The 16947-nt window shown below is 57.0% G+C and overlaps 1 protein-coding gene across 3 annotated transcripts; it reads right to left on the reverse strand.

Annotated features, from left to right (window-relative positions):
• Positions 1 to 692: 692 nt before the first annotated feature.
• On the reverse strand, positions 693 to 16446 carry SNX27 (sorting nexin 27). 3 transcript variants are annotated; one of them, XM_042887955.1, is made up of 13 exons: positions 16168 to 16446; positions 9481 to 9712; positions 8548 to 8740; positions 7771 to 7835; positions 7305 to 7409; positions 6805 to 6883; positions 5451 to 5614; positions 4208 to 4297; positions 3309 to 3458; positions 3020 to 3148; positions 2530 to 2589; positions 1578 to 1640; positions 693 to 836 (listed from the first exon to the last, which is right to left on the reverse strand). In XM_042887955.1, exons 1-13 carry the CDS (start codon positions 16440 to 16442, stop codon positions 789 to 791), a joined length of 1653 nt encoding a protein of 550 aa, XP_042743889.1. In that variant the 5' UTR covers positions 16443 to 16446; the 3' UTR covers positions 693 to 788. The 3 variants fall into 3 exon arrangements, with proteins under 3 accessions (XP_042743889.1, XP_042743892.1, XP_042743890.1); XM_042887958.1 differs by lacking the exon at positions 16168 to 16446 and adding an exon at positions 9816 to 9838; XM_042887956.1 differs by lacking the exon at positions 1578 to 1640.
• Between the last annotated feature and the right edge of the window lie 501 nt (positions 16447 to 16947).

Genomic DNA, 16947 nt, shown 5'->3' on the forward strand with positions numbered 1-16947 from the left:
CGGCGGGGCGGCGCGCGGGCAGCTGAGCCCGAACGGGTCCGACGGCAGCGCGAGCTGCGCCCCCCGCCCTGCGCCCCACCGACGACCCTCCGGCCCCCGCTGCCCCCCGGGGCCGCTCGCACCCCGTTCACGGAACAGCGCAGCGTCAAACTCTTCATTTCACAGCGCCCATCCTCTTCATTTCTTATTTTTCTCCTCTTTTTTTTTTTTTTTTTTTCCCCTCCATTTTTTCCCTTTTTCTCTCCCTCCCCCCCCCCTTTTCTTTTTTATTTTTTGTCTTTTTTGCTTCCTTTTTTTCCCCTTTTCTTCCTTTCCTCCTTTCCTTTTCCCTTTTTCCCCCTTTTCCTTTCCCTACCCCTCCTTATTTTTCTTCTCTCTAAAATGTTCAATTCTTAAAACCAGAGTGGATGGAGGGACGTGTGTGCTAAGGCACCTTAACGAAGGTGCTGCCCCTGAGGCAGCCAGGTGCGTGGGCATGGGATCAGTACACACCACTTTTTCATGTTTTTTTTTGTGATTTTTTTGCCTTTTTTTATACATACATACATACATACGTCCAAACAGTGCAAATGGATGAATTCAATTTCCAGTCGTAAAAAATGGGATCAGAGCCGTCCATGGGTGCAGGGCTGAGGGGATGGGACGGGGCCGAGCCCTCCTCAGCCCCACAAAGATGACGTTGACAAACGGTGTTATTATTAATAATATTTAGTTTAAGGGCTTTAATACAATAACAGAATTTGTAAGTGTTAATTTGGGGTTGGGGGTTACGCTCTGCTGCGCCGCGGTTAAGTGGCTGCGTCCCTCTGCTGTGCCCGCACCGTCTGGAAGATGTTCTGCAAGAGAGGAGAAGGGAGCATCAAAGGGCAGCCTGCGCTGCGCCCCAGCAGCTTTGTGTTCGCTCCGCTGCTGCCCACTGCTGCATTTCTGGTTCAACTGGGGGTGTTCTGGAGCTCTGGGATGGCTCTGCCCCTTTCCCTAAACACCAAACACCTCACAGCACAGCCATGAGCAAGCCTATTAGCAACCCATGCTCGAGCCCCCGATGCTGCATTTGGGGGGGCTCCGTCCCGTCTTTATTTCACCGTTTGCAGAATCGCTCCCTGCCCCACTCGTGTGAGGCTGGGGGGGGATGCATCAGCCAAGGCAGGGAGCTGCGAGTTGCCCCACAGAGCTGTGATGTGCATCATCAGAATGGGACCCAAAGCTTTGGGCCCGGCCAGGGGATGCTCAGTGCACACACAGCCTCCGCCCCACAGCGCTGGGGGTTGCCCTGCTGTTATTGCCTGCTCGGCATCCGTGGGGCAGAGGAAGCGATGCGTGGGGCCGGGGGCTCCCTCTGCAGCAGTGCCACCATCAAGGGGCTCTGGGGGTGTTCCGCCCCAGTGAGCACAGCCGCGTGCAGCTCAGCGCAGGCGCTCACAGCCGGAGGCAGCAGCCACAGCCGCACGCAGCAGCACAGCCTGCAGCCATGGCAGGGCGCGGAGCAGCGCTGTGTGCGACAGGAGCCGTGCTGGGCGCAGCAGAAGGCGCTGCTCGGCGCTGCGGAGCTCCTGCAGGTGCTGCAGCGCCGTTACCTTGCTGCACACCGTGTCTGTGCTGCAGTTCTGGTTATCCTTGTCTGTTGCCTCCTCCTCCACCTTGATGAGGGAAAAAGACGGAAGGGGATAAATAAAAAAAAGGGGCCTGAGGGCTGGGAGGGGAGCGAGAGGCAGATGGGAGCGGCAGGAGGGGCGATGGCAGCACTTCTGCACAGCAAAGCAGCTCCAGCACCACCGGAACTTGCAGCCCAGCACAACCAGCAGCACTAAGCACCGCTTCCAGCTCCACCTCTGGCAACCAGCTCCAGAAATGCAGCTCCAGCTTCACCACCACCAGCTCCACATCTCTATCTCCATCCCACCTCTGGCCCCAGAGCTTTGGCCCCAGATTGCTGCCAGGATGCAGCCCTGAGCCACACAGAGGGTGATGCTGAGCCCAGGGCAGGGGCAGTGCCATCTGCAAAGCGACAGCTATGTCATGCAGCAGGGTCATGGAGCCCAGAGCTCATGGTGCCTACAAGGACAGGGATGTCACACAGCGGGACCCTTTGTCCCACTGCAGCATCTCACGCCTAATGCTAGGCCCAGCCCAGGAGCTCCCAACCCCACAGCATGGAGAGCCCAGGGCAGAGAGGACGAGAGGACAAGAGAGCTGGGTGGCACCAGCAGGCACAGGCAAAGGATGGACCCATGGTGACAGCACGGCTCTGAGCAAAGAGAGCCCTCTCTGAATAGTTCTGCAGCCACAGAACTAAGGTTTTGCCACCTGCGGGCGACAGCAGAGCCCACCAACCCCAGGAGCTCCTCTCCAGACCGTGGCACACAGCACCCTGCAGCTCTGCAAACAGAACACCGCGCTCCCAGCAGAGCCAGCTCAAACACCTGCTGCTCCCTCTTCAACCTCCTTGCTGGGGACAGGCAGGAGCGACCGCCAGCAAAACGCTGCTGTGGGAGGTGAAGGCAATTCCCTGCAGCCACAGCTCCTTACCTCTTTCCTCCACTTGAGCTCACAGAAAACCCGCTCGAAGCACTCATGCATGTAGTTGAACTGCAAAGAGAAAGTGGGCGCAGCTCAGATCTCCCGCAGCACCCAAAGCCCAGCCTGTGCTGCTGGCTCCTCCTGGCGGCCGCGTCCCCACCGCAGTGCTGGGGCCGTGCAGCTCCCACAGAGACACGGGACGGCTGGGATGGAAGGGACACGAAAGCACAGAACCATGGGATCACAGAACGGCTGGGCTGGAAAGGAGCCTACAGGTCACACAACTATGGCATCAGCACCGCTGGGTCGGAAGGGACCTCAGAAACACGGAGCCGTGGAACGGCTGGGTTGAGAGGGACCTTCAGAACCACAGAATGGCCGTGTCACTGACAAAGTGTTGAAGGTCACTGCTCCCAGGATGGGCTCCTGGGTGACACCACTTCACCTGGACGCAGAGCGGTTCTGGCTTCTCAAACCTGCCAGGAGTTGGGCTACTTACGTAGGGGGTGAAGATTTTAACCCATCGGGGTTTCTTCTCTCCTCGGGCATACTCAAAACAAAAGGCCATTCCCTCTTCGTCCGTGTCCCACCGCTGCATTTCGTCCCATTCGAACGCTATTACCTGGTTCTGAGGGGAGACAGAACCCAGGTGAACCCCTGGGGGGCAGGGGGCGCTCGAGGCACATTGGGTGGTGAAGCGAAGCCGCACGAAGAGACTCAGGGACCGCAGCCCAGAGCTCCAGGCTTCCTACAGAGCCATGGGGCTAAGCGCAGAGCCCTGCTCTCACCTCCAGCTGTCCCTCCTCGGTGCAGGCGTGGAGTTTAAAGTGCTTAATACTGATGGCTGTGATGACATGTCCCTTCCGCCGAGAGTCACAGGAGCAATGAGGGAAGATGATCTCGTTGTAACCCTCGCACGTCCGCAACATGTTCAAATACTGCGGAGAGAAATGGGCGCCGGGTTACACCTTGGGACGGGGACACGGCCCTCCTCAGAACCCTGCAGCCCAAAACAGGGAACCCAAGGGCAGCAGGGCTCCTCAAAGCGTGTCCCCATCTGGGGGATCCCCTACAGCTGCCCGCGTCCCAGGACTCCCCAACTGGGCTCCATCCAAGGACTTCCAGGGCTGTGATTTCTCATTGCAAGGGAAGGTTTTCATGGAGCAGAACCACAACATGCAAGAGGGGACACGGAGGCGTGGCTTTTCCAAGAGCCACATCTCCCTTTGGAGCCACAAGTGGCCCAGTGCAGGAAGTGCCTGCTTGCTGGTCCTCCTGTTGGTTAATCATTAAGAGGTTTCAGCATCTCAGGTGACGCTTCCAGGGTCCGTGCTGGGGAATGTCAGAGCTGCGTATGGGCTGTGGGAGCCCAGCGTGGGCTGAGCCCTGGACTTCTGCCAGGCTACAAAGAAATGAAGGCACAGCAGCGCTGCAGCCGCACTGCGAGCAGCCGGGATCCACTCCTCTTTGTGAGGCCAATGCTGCCACCTCTGGGGCTTTTTGGATAGAAAAAGACCTTTGCCTCCTGATGACTGCGGAGCAACAGCTCTCCCTGGAAGCTTCAGGGGACGGACTGCTATGGGCACCTCTCAGCACAAGGTTTTGTCTCTGGCTTGGAGCAGTGCTGGGTATGGCACTGCAAGGTGCTCACTGGAGGAAACAAAGCAGGACAAGTGGGACGACTCACCATGACCATCTTTCTCTGCTCACAGAGCTTCTGTAGCTGGTAGGACTTCTCCTCTGCTTTGATGTAGCCTTTCTTGACATCATCAACAGCCTTAAACAGGGAAAAGTAAAAAAGGGGAAAAAAAGGAAAGAAAACCCAGCAGTCAGACTGCAGGATCCCATCAGCACACCCCAGGGCCATCATGAGCCTTCGAGCTCTGTCCAGGAGGACTTTGGAATAACACTCCTGGAGGAAAAGGATAGACCTGGACATCTGGCGCTTGGCATCCTGCTTTGCCTTTGGTATCCCCTGCCTTTTGCCCACCGTGCTGCTGGAGGGCAGCACTGGCATGGGATCCTGTTACCCTTCAGACTGAGCGGCCTTTCCTTCAGCCCTGCGCACCCCAACTCCTGCCTGGCAGCTCCCAAAGCTCCCAGCCAACAGAAGAGCCAGTCTAGGAAACCATACAGCTTGCAAGCGGCTATCTTTATTTCAGTGTCGACCAGGGGGTGGTACTGGCTCAGTCTGGAGTGTCAAGGGAGCATTTCTGGTGGTGGAGACAGACAGAGCAGGACCCATCTTACTGAAGTTGGCAGATATCTACCTCTGGGCTGGTCATCCTAGCCTGGCTTTCTACAGTCAAGGGAGAACACGGCTCTTCTCAGGCTCACTTCATCCTATAGGGCAGCAGCATAGGAGGGGGCAGGTGAAACGACAGAAACATTGTGGTTCTGCAGAGCAGGGAGAAATCTGCTCCCCCACCGCCCAAAAGCTTCGTGCAGAGCTGAGGACAATATCCCACCCCTGGATGGCAGCCACTCGGGATCCCTTCGCTCGCCCTGGGAAGGGGCAGCGCTGAGGGCGGCGTGAGCCCCATCGTGCAGCCCCGGGCAGCAGGACGCAGCCAGGCCACGCGCTGCTGCTCCTCAAAGCCGTGCAGCTGAGGAGAGCAGCGGCTGCAGTCGTGGTGGGAGCTGGGCCCTTGGCTGCCAGCAGCTCACAGGATCATTAAGGTTGGAAGAGACTACTAAGATCATCGAGTCCAACCCCAACCCACCCCACTGTGCCCAAAACCGTACCCCAGAGTGCCACATCTCTGCAGCTCTTGAGCCCCTCCAGGGACAGCACCTCCCCTCGCTCCCTGGCAGCCCGTTCCAACACATCACCACTCCTTCAGAGAAGAAACTTTTCCTGATACGCAGCCTGGGTTGGCTTACCTCCAGCACAAAGCTCCAGCTCTCCCAGGGAGCAATTAGGTACCCACCTGATGGAAGAAGTAGGTGACTGCCAAGTCGTTGTCATTGAGAAGAGCCTCCTCCTCTGTCGTGAAGAGCCATTTCCGGATGGTCAGGCACGTCCCTGGCACTGCCGAGGTGTAGTTCTGCACGTAGAGTTTGTGGGGAAATTCATTGGGTGCCAGCTTGCGCACTGCAAGAAGCAGAGCTTAACTCAGCACCTGCCTCCATGGCGCTGGACCCTGCCAGTCCATTGCAGTGGCCCCCGGGGCACAGACAGGAATTTCACAGCACTTCCCCCTGCATGACACCATGACAGTGGTGAGGGCCATCTCTGGGTCCCAGCAGCGCAGTGGGGCACACACTGCCATGTCTCTGCATTGCGCTCAATGAAGCAACGCGCAGCTGGGATTCCTGGCAGCACTGCCAGCAGCCAGCCCTGCGCTCAGAGCTTCACTGTGATGGATCAAGGAAGGGTAAGGCCACCACCTCACCGCAGGCAGAGCTAACAGCTTCCAGGGAAATGAAACGGAGCCTATCCAGATAGGAATAAATGGAGATGTTCCCATGAGCGTCCAGAAAGTGCAAGGGAGAAAGGCTAAGTGGAGTTTTTGCTTTTCAGAGTGAGGAGCACAGCGCTCAAGGATGAGGAACTAATAGCTGTGGTTGGAGTCTGCGTGATGCTGTGCCAGCACAGCCCTGTCCCAGTGCTAACACCTGAAAACAAAAGCACCTGGCTAGGAGTGAGAAACATGCTCAGTTCAGAACCCACCACAGCGGAACACAAACCCATCGCTTCCACTCTGTGGTACAACAGGCACACTGGGGACAACGTTGGTTTAGTGAATCCAACACAAAGCTGGGGGAGATAAGAGCTCACCAAGACCTGGCCAGCCCCCAGCGCAAGCTGAGATGGAAGGAGAGAGTACTGAGTGCCAAAATCCTACATTCCAACCCCAAATCCCATCAGAAACTGAAGGACAGATGAGATGGCAAGCTGCAGCTTATGGCCTGTTGCAAGACTGGACCCAGCTCTACGTGTGCACAGAGCAAATCCCATCTCCTCTGCAGCCCCTCTGCCCTGCGCTGAGATGCTGCTTGTGTCTGACCTCCAGCCATGTTTCAGTGATGCTGGGCACCACCTCTCTCTGAACCAAAGTAAAACATATCTGTTCAACAGAAGTGTCTCCTTGAACAGCTTAGGAACAGGAAAGTCAAACAGCAGCAAAAAAAAACCCCAAAGCCATAAGATTTTGAGGGCTTCTCATTATCAGTGCTGTGCCTGCCCTGTTCCTCCAGGGCTCTTGGTCCTGTGAGTGCAGATGAGAGCTGCAGGAGCGCCCTAGGGCTCTCCAGCACTGCCTTGGCTGCTGTCGCACTTACCGAAGGAGTGATTGATCACTTCAAACAAGGCAAAGTAGTTGGCGGTAATGCTGTCCATTCCAACTTTAGCAGCCACGGCCTGGAGAACAACCAAAGGGAAGGTGGGGTGAGCGCAGCAGGAAGGCTGGGCCAGCTCCGCGTGGGCTGCCCCCGAGCACTGCCTACCCCGAGCTGCTGACAGCAAGGAGAATGGGTGCAGGACGCACACAACTCCTGCGCCAGGCACGCTGTGTTAGAGCTGTGGTGCTCCCAGCTATCCGCCAGCTTTAAGATGTTATCGGGGACAACTAATTCATCCCTTGCTCTGTCCTTGCAGCCAAGCCAAGGAAATGCTGTCTCAGCACAGTGTGAGGTGGGGGCTCGCCAGCTCCCACCCTCCCTGCCAAAACGCTAGTGCTCAAGGAGGGGCAGAGGAGCCACTGAGCACCTCCAGGGCCTCAGAGAGTGCATGGATCGCACGCATCCTTCATGTCCCGAAGAAAGAAGATAAAGCAGCCCACCTGGTACACCTGGTCTGTAGTGCTGTTCTTTTTGACTCTGACTGTCACTGTTGTTATGTCTGGTAATGCTACCCGAAGCTCCACGTCTGAGACGCCGTTGTAATTCTGAAGAAAGGGAAAAAAGAGGACAGGAATCAGCAAGGCCCTCGGTTGAGGGGTTAGGGGTCACCCCTTCCAGTTCAGGCTGAGCCAGGAACTTCATGGACCAATTACTGACTGCCTTGCACTGCTAAATAATGTGGTCATTTGTACACCACTGCACCCAACAGAATCCCTTTTCAGGCTGCAATGGGGAATTCAGAAAGAAGCGGCACCCTGCTCAGGTGTGGGGCAAGGAGCCCGTGGCAGGGCTCAGGGGGCGGCCTTGCTTTTCTGCTGCTGCTTTCTACGTGGCTTTGGCAGCGTCCCTGCTCCCCGGTGCAGTCTCCACCACAGCAGAGCTGCAGCACGCTGCCCACGTGCCTACCTCATCCGACTCCGACAGGAACTCCTGCATGATGTCGCTCTCCCCGATGACGCGGATGGAGCACACTGCAGGACACAGAGCACAAGTCAGGGGCCGACCCAGGGGAGGCAGCCACCCCTCCAGGAGTTGCCCGAAGGACAGGGCGACAACGCCGGGCTGTTCCGCAGGCAGCCAAGGGCAGGGAGAGCCTTCTCAAAGTGAGCTGGGGCACGTGGGCTGGCATCCAGCAGAGAGTGCAGCAGTGTGGGATATTCCCCCCGGGCAAAGCCCAGGCTGCAGGCAGTCAGCCAACGGAGGTTTCAGCTGTACTTAAAAGCGGCATGAGATTTCATAAATAGTCATTCCAGAGGGACTGGAGCTATTTGGGAATTCAGGTCAAGTTCAGGAAATAATTTGGAGCTGAAGCGCATCATGCTGCATCCGAACACGACCAGCCTGCCCCTTCCTGCAGCCCGGAGGAGGAAGATGACTGAGCTGTGTGGGGTGGGGAGAACCTGACCTACGTCCCACCGCGGCGCTCACAAAGTGATGGAGCTCAGCGCTTCAGCCATAAAAGTTCTGTGTGAACACGAGGGCGGAAGAGCCCTGGAACTGAGCCCAGAGCGGCACAGGGTAGTTTCCTTCTCCGGAAAGATTCAAACCCACATGGATGCGAACCTGGACAACGTGTTGCAGGGACCTGCTTTAGGGTTGGCCTGGGGGATCTCCAGAGGTCCCTTCCAACCCCTGCGGTGCTGGGACTGTGATGCTGTGCAGTTCACACTCTCAGCTCCATACCTTTCTCCAGGTACTCCTCCAGCCCTCGCCGCCGGGCGTCCAGCTGCTGTTCCGACAGGGAGAAGGGCCACTTTCCAGGGAGACGTGGGAAGGTGAAATTGGCAAATTCCCGCTTCAGGTTCTGGTGCAGGATGGCAAACTCACGGTACCGCTTGGAGCAGAGCTGCCGGCCAGCCATGTAAACATTGTACACCTGCAGGGAGCAGAGAGGAGCAGCTCAGAGTGCAGCCAGGAGGGCTAGAGCTGCAATGAGAAGTACAGCTCGATGCTTCCAGCACCACCTTGAGAGAGGAGGAGCTGCTGCAATGGGGCTGGGAGGTGCAGAGAGCAGCAGCTCCAGTGCAGAGGTTCCTCTGCCCCCTTACAGCCCCCCAGCATCACCCTGCACCCTCCCAGCAGCAAAGCCCCAGCCTAGCAACAATGAAGAGGTCTTTTCCAACCCCTATGGTTTGGGGTTTCCCCCAACAAGGGCAGGCAGCAAGCGCGGGGCGGGCAGGATGAGGGCCCTGAGGTTTGCAAGCTGGGCACCTTTCTTTAATTCATTTCCCCCCATATTCTCCAGAGGGAAGAAGATGATGAAAGGGAAAAGGAATTTCCCAGATGGGAAGCAGCATGTCAGGACATTTGCTGCTCCCTCTCACCTCAACATTTGGTGTAAAATGAGTGCAAATGTGAGCAAAAGCTCACACAAGCAGAACTACGGCTTCCTACCTCATCTTCTATACTAGTGCTATTAACAAAAACGTTTGCAGTGCACAAGAAATAACTGCAAAAGAATAACCAAGCAGAGACGAAACAAGTCAGTATCAAAAGCAGCCAATAAATTATGAGTTATTTTTGAATTATTGAAGGCACAAAGGGACCACTGCCACCCACTGCCCCCAAGCAGCACAGAGCCCCATGCATGGGAAGCGCCGTCCGGCCAGTACCAACCACGAACTTCTCTCCGTTCTGCTCCACGTGCTTGTAGGTGGGGATGGAGATGGGCACGGCCTGCTTCTCCGTGTAGTCGTAGAAGGACTGCCCCAGGGAGTCGTCGCTGGGGTCGAGGTTGTCGGCCTCGTGGGGAGGCACCGACAGCACCGTCAGGATCAGCTCCTTCTCCCCAGCGCGGATCAGGTCCACCACCTGCTTGTGTGTCGCTCCTTCAACGTTCACCCCGTTCCTGTAAGACAGTGGGGAAGCCATCAGCAAGGCTAAGGGGACGCTCAGAGCCAGCCCAGAAATCCAGCACAGATCTGCCTCCCCACCAGCAGAAGGTAACTGACATCTCCATGGCTTCAGCTCCCTTCCTGCTGTGGGTTACACCAGCAAGAGAGAAGCAAGAAAAACACCAAAAAACCAAAACAGCCCACGTAGTTCCCATGTTCAAACTCTGCAAGTTCTGCTTTGGTGGGAGTAGCTCTGCAGCTCAGCTCTGCCAGGAAGCAAGCAGAGCCCAGCTGCACTGCTCTGCTCTCACGACATCAGGTTGAAGCTTCATCCATTTCTCCCACTGACAATTTATTGAGTTATCTGCTATGGTACTTTGTTTAGGAGCTTCCACCACAGCCAGAAGTTCTTTAGGGGCTTTGCAGAGCCAGAGAATGCTTTAGATTGGAAGAGACCCTGTCTCATTCCAACCCTTACAATGGGAAGGGACACCTCCGTGGGTCTTCTCTGGATTCTTTGTGCTAAGAGGGCCCAAGAGCCACGCACAGCTCTTCCAGTGGAGTAACGATGCCACAGAGCTGAGAATTGGGGAAATACCCCTCTTGTCACAGCGAAATGGAGCCATTCCTCACTGCAACACAGCGCTGTGTGGCACTCGCATTCATTCCAGCTGAGCGAGGCTCACGTGCTGCTCACTCATCCCAATGGGAGATTGTTTCCATTCAGTGGAATTAAAGCCAGGCTGCGGAGTCCTCCAGCACTGCTGCCCGCGTGGGATTCGGGCGGCCCAAAGCAGGACTCCTCCCTGCAAGCAGAGACTGACGGCTCCGCTCACCTCAGTGCTCTGCCAGCCGAGCCCCTGTAAGGCAAGGGCAGCTCTGCAACAGAGTCACCATAGCAACTCTGCCTGTAGAAATCCTGCACAAACCTTGGGGAGAAAGGGAACGGGAAAGGAGCTGCTGTGTGCAGAGCTGCTGTGTGCAGAGCTGCTGTGTGCAGAGCTGCTGTGTGCAGAGCTGCGGGGAGCCCAGCCGCGCAGTGCGGCCACAACACGCCAACAGCCCATCTGCTTTTCCTGGGATGCTTGGGTGCTTTTCTCTTCGAGCTCCTGCTTCCATTTGGAGGCAACAGAACTCAACTCCACAGGTGCTACCCTCACCCTGCCCAGCTCCAACCCCCTGTCCAGCTCTGGGGGATGCCGAGCAGGCCAGAGGTAAACCTACACAAACAGAAAGGTTGGAAAAGACCTCCAAGATCATCAGGTCCAACCACTGACCCATCACCACCACGGCGACCCACAAGACCACAGACTCATTACAGGATCACCGAATCCACCCACCAGCCCATCCCCATCACACCCCAGACCGCACAGGAAGGGCCAAAAGGAGAACTTCACTGCAAACCACCGCGGGACGGAGAGCAGAGAGCAACTTCCCCTGTGAGGTCACTTCTCCAGCCAAAGGCAGATGTGGTAAAAGCAGGAATGAGGTTCTGCCCCTTCCACTCTCAGACGCCGATCATTGACCTCTGTCAGCACCCAGCTTCCTCCTCACCCCATGGAGCTCAAGGGGCCCACAGGCATCACCCGGTCCAACCTCTGAGCACGCCGTGCTCCCCAGGGCCATCAGCAGAGCTGCACAGAGCCAGAGCTGCGGCACGGTGCTGTGAGCTGAGGCATGACTGCTGCCACCGCCCAGCCGTCAGGGCTTCCCACTGCCTGGATCCTGCTGGGTCCCCTCCAACCCAGGACGCTCTGTGATTCAGAGAACCATGGGATCACAGCGTGGTTGGGTTGGAAGGGACCTACAGACCACAGCACTGCAGAACGGCTGGGTTGCAAGGCTCCTCACACCCCAAACCACCCCGCCATGGGCTGGCTGCTCCCCACCCACTCAGGCTGCCAAGGGTCCCATCCATGGCCTGGGGCACCTACAGGGATGGGGCACTCACAGCCTCATTGTCCTCTCTCTGAGTAAAGGATTCCAATCCTCACGCCTGACCCAAATCTTCCCTCTTTCAGTTGAAAACCAGTGACCCCAACTCTCGGGATATCCCACGTTAAATCCCAAGGATGCAGCAGAACTCCCCAACACACCAATGCTAAGGAAGCTCTAGCACACAGAAGAGCATTTCAGTCCTCCCATTTGTGCACCAAACGACTCATCTTCCGTGAAGACTTCAAATTTCCTGCCAAGAGAAGGGAAGGGAATTGGCTGCGGAAAGCCTGCACGACGCTGCCCTGAGACGAGGACCTTAACACAACTCCAAGCGCGGCCTCCGCCACGCAGAGCCTCTCCCAGCCCCTGACCCTCAGCTCCAGCACAGAGCTCAGTGCACCCCCAGCAGCTCCATGCACTTCTGCATCTCCTGCAGCACATCAGTTCTTACCAGTCACGGGCACAGCAAAGCATCCCTCCCTGCTCTGGGAAGGGCAGTATTTCCCCATTTCTTATCACCCCAATGCTCTTCCTAGATGGAAGCCAACTCTCCTCTTAGGGCTACAAAGGCCAGACCTCGCTCAGCATTCCTCCAAACATAAATAAACCTCAGAAGGAATCACCAAGTGAGGTTCCAGTGATGTTCCCACTTCTGTGCAGAAGAAAGCAGGAGCCTGGGAGAACGACCACTTTCACAGCAGCCTCTTAGGACGCCTTAAGGAAGTTTAATAAACCTCTGTGCACATTTATATGCTCTGCTCTAGCAAACTGCAGCACCGCCATTCATTCATCTGCTCCAATTACATGAGCAATGATGCCTTGCAAACGAACGCTTTTTAAGCACTCTGAGAGGAGGCAAAGAACAGCAATGCTTCCGAAGGTCCACGACTAAATATCACTTAAAAGAAAACGAAATACTGACTTAACGTGTAGCCTTGCTGAAAAAAGAAAAAGCATTTTTGGAGCGTGGTGGTCCTTGGGGTCCCTTCCAACCCAAGCCATCCTACGATCCGAACGCTTCAGAAGCTCAACCTGTGCCAAACATAACAGCAGACAGCTCCCAATGCTGCCCATGCCAGCCGCAGCAGGAGCAATAACCAAAACAGTGACTCCACACACCCTGAGAGCAGCCAACCTCCAAGAGCCCCATGACCAGCTCCGAGCTGGAGTTTTGGGTGCAGCTTCGTAAGCTAACATCAAAGCAAGGATTTGTATTGGCTCATGCAGACCCCACCAACCCCTCCTCGAGGGAAGTTCAGGAATGGTGGAAAAGCGAGAGGGAATGGCAAGGAAAGGCACACGAGGAAAGCGGTGTGGGATGCTGAGTGTGGCACACTGGCTGCATGGATGGAGCAGAGGCAGCAGATACCGAATTCCTCCAGCTTCAGTAATTGAACTCATCCCCATGAGCACACACAGCATTCTATCGGAATAGTCTGCAGAAGTGTTAAGCCAAGGCAGATAAAAAAGGCTCTCTCATTTATTTAATTGCACACTTAATGGGAAAGCCAGCAAGCGAGGGCTCTTGATTTACCCACCGCTGTTATCTCCCGCCAGAAAAGACATCAATTTGCAGCTTTTTCCTTGGATGTCCCTCAAGCTTTGTGCACAGCGAGGGATGGGGCCACAGTGAGAACCAGGGAGTCCAGAGGAAAAAGAAAGGATGCTCCCCAAGCCACCTGAGCTTAAGGAGACATCCTTAAAGCCTTTGGTGCAGGTAAGCCTGCTGACCGCCCCGTGGTTTTCTGCTAGCACGCCCCTCGCACGAGCAGCACAGCGCTGCCACGTCCCCCCTGCAGACAGCTCCGTGCTTTCCCAGGCAGCACCAGCTTCTTCTGGGCCACACTGACACGCAACGTCCGACTTTGGGCCAAGAGAAGAAAAAGAGTTTCACTTCCTAAAGGACAAAGCAGAGGTTCTGCACAACCACATGGACATGCGCCCGTTAAAGAGCTGGTGGGGCGATGCCATGCCAAAGTCTGAAGAGAAGAAGTGTGGAAAGCCTGTCAGCAACACACCAAACATCTCTCCTGTTCTGCAGGATGGGTGGGAAGGAGACCCTGCGGCATCGCACCCGCACCAGGGTCTCACTGAGCTCCTGTTATCGTGAACCACATCCTCACCGACTTGTTCTGAACCAGCTCCCTGCAGACAGAGCTAGCAGCAGCACAGAGCTCCTCCCCACCGAGATTAGTTATGATTGTCATTCAGGGTGATAATCAAGAACTAAATGAGCTCTCATTGTCTGACTCCAATGCCCTCAACACCCACAAACATACATCGAGCTAAGGAGATTAGAGAGCGTGCCATGGCTGTGTTGCAAAACCAACCTTGGAAAGCAAGAGCTGCACTTGAGGTGCAGGAGTGTAGAGTGGATGGTGAGGAAGGACTCTGAGAGCCCAGGAACCCAAAGAGAACCTCCACCACACCCTGGGCAGAGCTTGGAGCAAGACCCGTGTCCCCTAGCTCTGCATAGGCTGCTCAGCACAACCACAACGCAGAGCCTGGAGCCCTGTCTGCCACGGCGCAAGGGACGGGAAACCAGAGCTATTTTGGGAGGCTGCTTTATTGTTTCCTGCTCGGCTCACGAGCGCTCGGTCTGACTCGTAGGAGCTGGACTCTAATTAATGCCCACGTCCTGCTGAACACACAGGCAGCGCAGGGCCGGCGAGCTGACTGAGGCATCGCAGCTAACGAGCGCGACAGTCGATACGGGGCGAGGGTGAAAGCCAACGGGGTGCTACGAGATGATCCACGGGGAAACGAGGAAGTGGCCTCGCTCTGGCGATGGGCAGGGAGAGGAAATCCCACTCCTCAGCAAGACGGAACAGGCTGCCCAGAGAGCTGGCGGGGTCTCCCTTTCTGGCGACACTCAAACCCACCTGGATGTGATCGTGCTGCAGGGCACTGCTTCAGGGGGTCTACAGAGGTCCCTTCCAGCCCCTACGGTCCTGTGCCTCCTTCACAGACCGCATTTTAAGCATCTCCCACAAGACAGAGCTCTTCCAACCTGGCACCTTGCAACGCATACAGATATTTCCCTGGGTCAATAAGAGCTGTTCTCACGTCGCTCCTCCAGGTGCAGAATTCAGCCCAAACGCTTCTGCTGCGCAGAAAATCAAAGTGGGATGGATTTGGGTCACTGGGAAGAGCCGAATCCCAGGGCCTGCTGCAGGGCACAGCCAGCTCCAGCCCTGTGCTGTCCTTCACAGCCCGGCAGCAAGGCATTCCTGCTGCTGGGAAATCCCTGTAATTAATAAGTAATTGAGCTTAACCAACTCAGCACCAAGTACAAAGGTGTAAAGAACAGCGGAGATTGCTCAGCGCGGGCAGAACCAACCCAAAGAGCTGCACGGCAATGTGCCTGATGCTGGCCCACAAAATCAACACTTATGGGATCTTTTAGGAAAGAGAAAGGAGGGGTTTCAACACACCGAAGCATTTCTACGGGAAGACATTCCCTGTAATTCTTGCAAGGAACAACCAAGGGGTCAGGATCAGGAACCAGCAGCAATTCAACCCCATCCCCTTGGCACCCACATGGACCCCAGAGCTGTCCCTGAGCTCACTGCTGAGGGGAGAATCCCTGCACACCATAAAGAAAGGGAACCTCAAAATGTCAGCACAGCAGAGATGGAAACGGCATCCCCACACCCCAAAGGATCCCCCAAAGCTCTCAGATACACCACTGGCGCAGCATCCCCCGAATTGTCCCTAAAAGCCCCACGTGGGGTGGAGAGGGGAAGCCCCCTATAAGTGCCTCCAGCGCAAGGAATGGAGCACCGCCCCATGCAGAGCCCCACAGGGGAACAGCAGACTCAGACCCCTCTTTGGGGTGTACACAGCACTCCCTAATGATCCCCCACGAGATGTGGGGAGTCCCAAGTGACCCTAAATCCTTGTGGGAAATTCCCAGCCTCCAACCCCTCATCCAAAGTACCCTCCTCTATGAAGCACCCTCCCACAGCCTCAGTGCAGAAATGGCCCAGACCCCATAACCCCTTCTACATGTCCCCAAACTTCAGTGTGCTCAGTCCTCTCAGGACTCCCACAGACCTCTCAGGACCTGTGTGAACCCCCTCAGGAATTCCCTAAGGCCCTTCAGAACCCCTGAGACCCCTCAAATGCCCCCACAACTCCTCCTCTCAGGACCCACCCCAAACCTGTCAGCTCACTCAGGACATCCCTTCCAATCCCCCAGACCCTTCAGAACCTCCTCAAGACTACCCCAAAACCCTCAGCCCATTCAGGGTACCACCCGAGACCCCTCAGGTCATCCCCACAACCTCTCGGCATCCCCCCAAAACCCTTCAGGGTCCATCCCAAACCCCGCAGTGCACTTAGGAAGCCCTCAGCCTCATCAGGCTCCCCCCCAAGCCCCCTCAGGACCCCCCTCCGCCGCACCAGAACTCTCTCAGGACCCCCCACCCCCACCCTCAAGCCCCCTCAACACCAACGCAGCCACCACACCCCCTCCACACCCGCCCTCCCCCGCAGCCCGGGCCCGGCGGCGGCCCCCCCCCGTACTCACACCTCCAGGATGCGGTCTCCTTTGCGGACCCCGGCGCGGTCGGCCGCCCCCCCGCCCAGCACGGCGCTGACGTGCTGCAGCGGCGCGTACAGCTCGCCGTTGATGCTCCGCAGCTGCCCGCCCTCGCTCACTTGACCCCGCACGTTGAAGCCGTATCCGGATTCGGATTTCACGATGCGGACCACCCGCGGTCCCCCCGGGGCTCCTTCATCGCCGCCGTTCCGCTGCGGGGCCGCGGCCGAGCGCGGCGGCCCTTCACCCTCCTCGTCCGCCATCTTGGCGAGCAGCGCCGGGCCGCGCCGTCACGCGCGCAGCGCCCCCTCGGCCACCGTACGCGCAAGGGGTGATGGGAAACGTAGTCCGAACCGCCGTAGAGCGCGATGGGGCGCGGGGAGCGATGGGAAATGTAGTTGGCGCGGCACTGCGGGAGCTGCGGGGGGGGCAGCGGGGCGGGGAGATGCGAGCGGCGTGCGGGATGTAATGGGGCGGGAATGGGGCTGTAAGAGACGGGAATGGACTGTTCAGCAGTGTGCGTGTGTGATAGGACGAGGGAAGCGGTTTCCGACTAAAAGGGGGAGATTTAAGCAGGGTAGAAGGAAGGGTGTTTCCATGAGAAGGGTGGGGAGGCGCTGGCACAGGTCCTGCGGGCAGCGGCGCCGATCCTGGAGCTGCGCGGCCGTTCCTCCAGGCTGCGTGGGGCTCTCAGCTCCTCACGGAGCTGCGGGTGTCCCCGTTCATCGCAGGGGGGTTGGACCAGATGGCCTTTGAAAGTCTCTTCCA

Source organism: Lagopus leucura, unplaced genomic scaffold, assembly GCF_019238085.1.
Source record: "Lagopus leucura isolate 7727_CA_CO unplaced genomic scaffold, USGS_WTPT01 Super-Scaffold_100127, whole genome shotgun sequence".
Taxonomy (NCBI): domain Eukaryota; kingdom Metazoa; phylum Chordata; class Aves; order Galliformes; family Phasianidae; genus Lagopus; species Lagopus leucura.

Bases quoted from the DNA above. Each gene is read 5' to 3' on its own strand.
- SNX27 (XM_042887955.1), bottom strand. From the start codon at position 16,442: ATGGCGGACGAGGAGGGTGAAGGGCCGCCGCGCTCGGCCGCGGCCCCG. The intron at 7,836-8,547 runs GTATGGAGCTGA...TGTGTCCTGCAG, and splicing joins GGAGGAGTACCTGGAGAAAG to TGTGCTCCATCCGCGTCATC. The intron at 6,884-7,304 runs GTGGGCTGCTTT...GTTGTTCTCCAG, and splicing joins CTACAGACCAGGTGTACCAG to GCCGTGGCTGCTAAAGTTGG.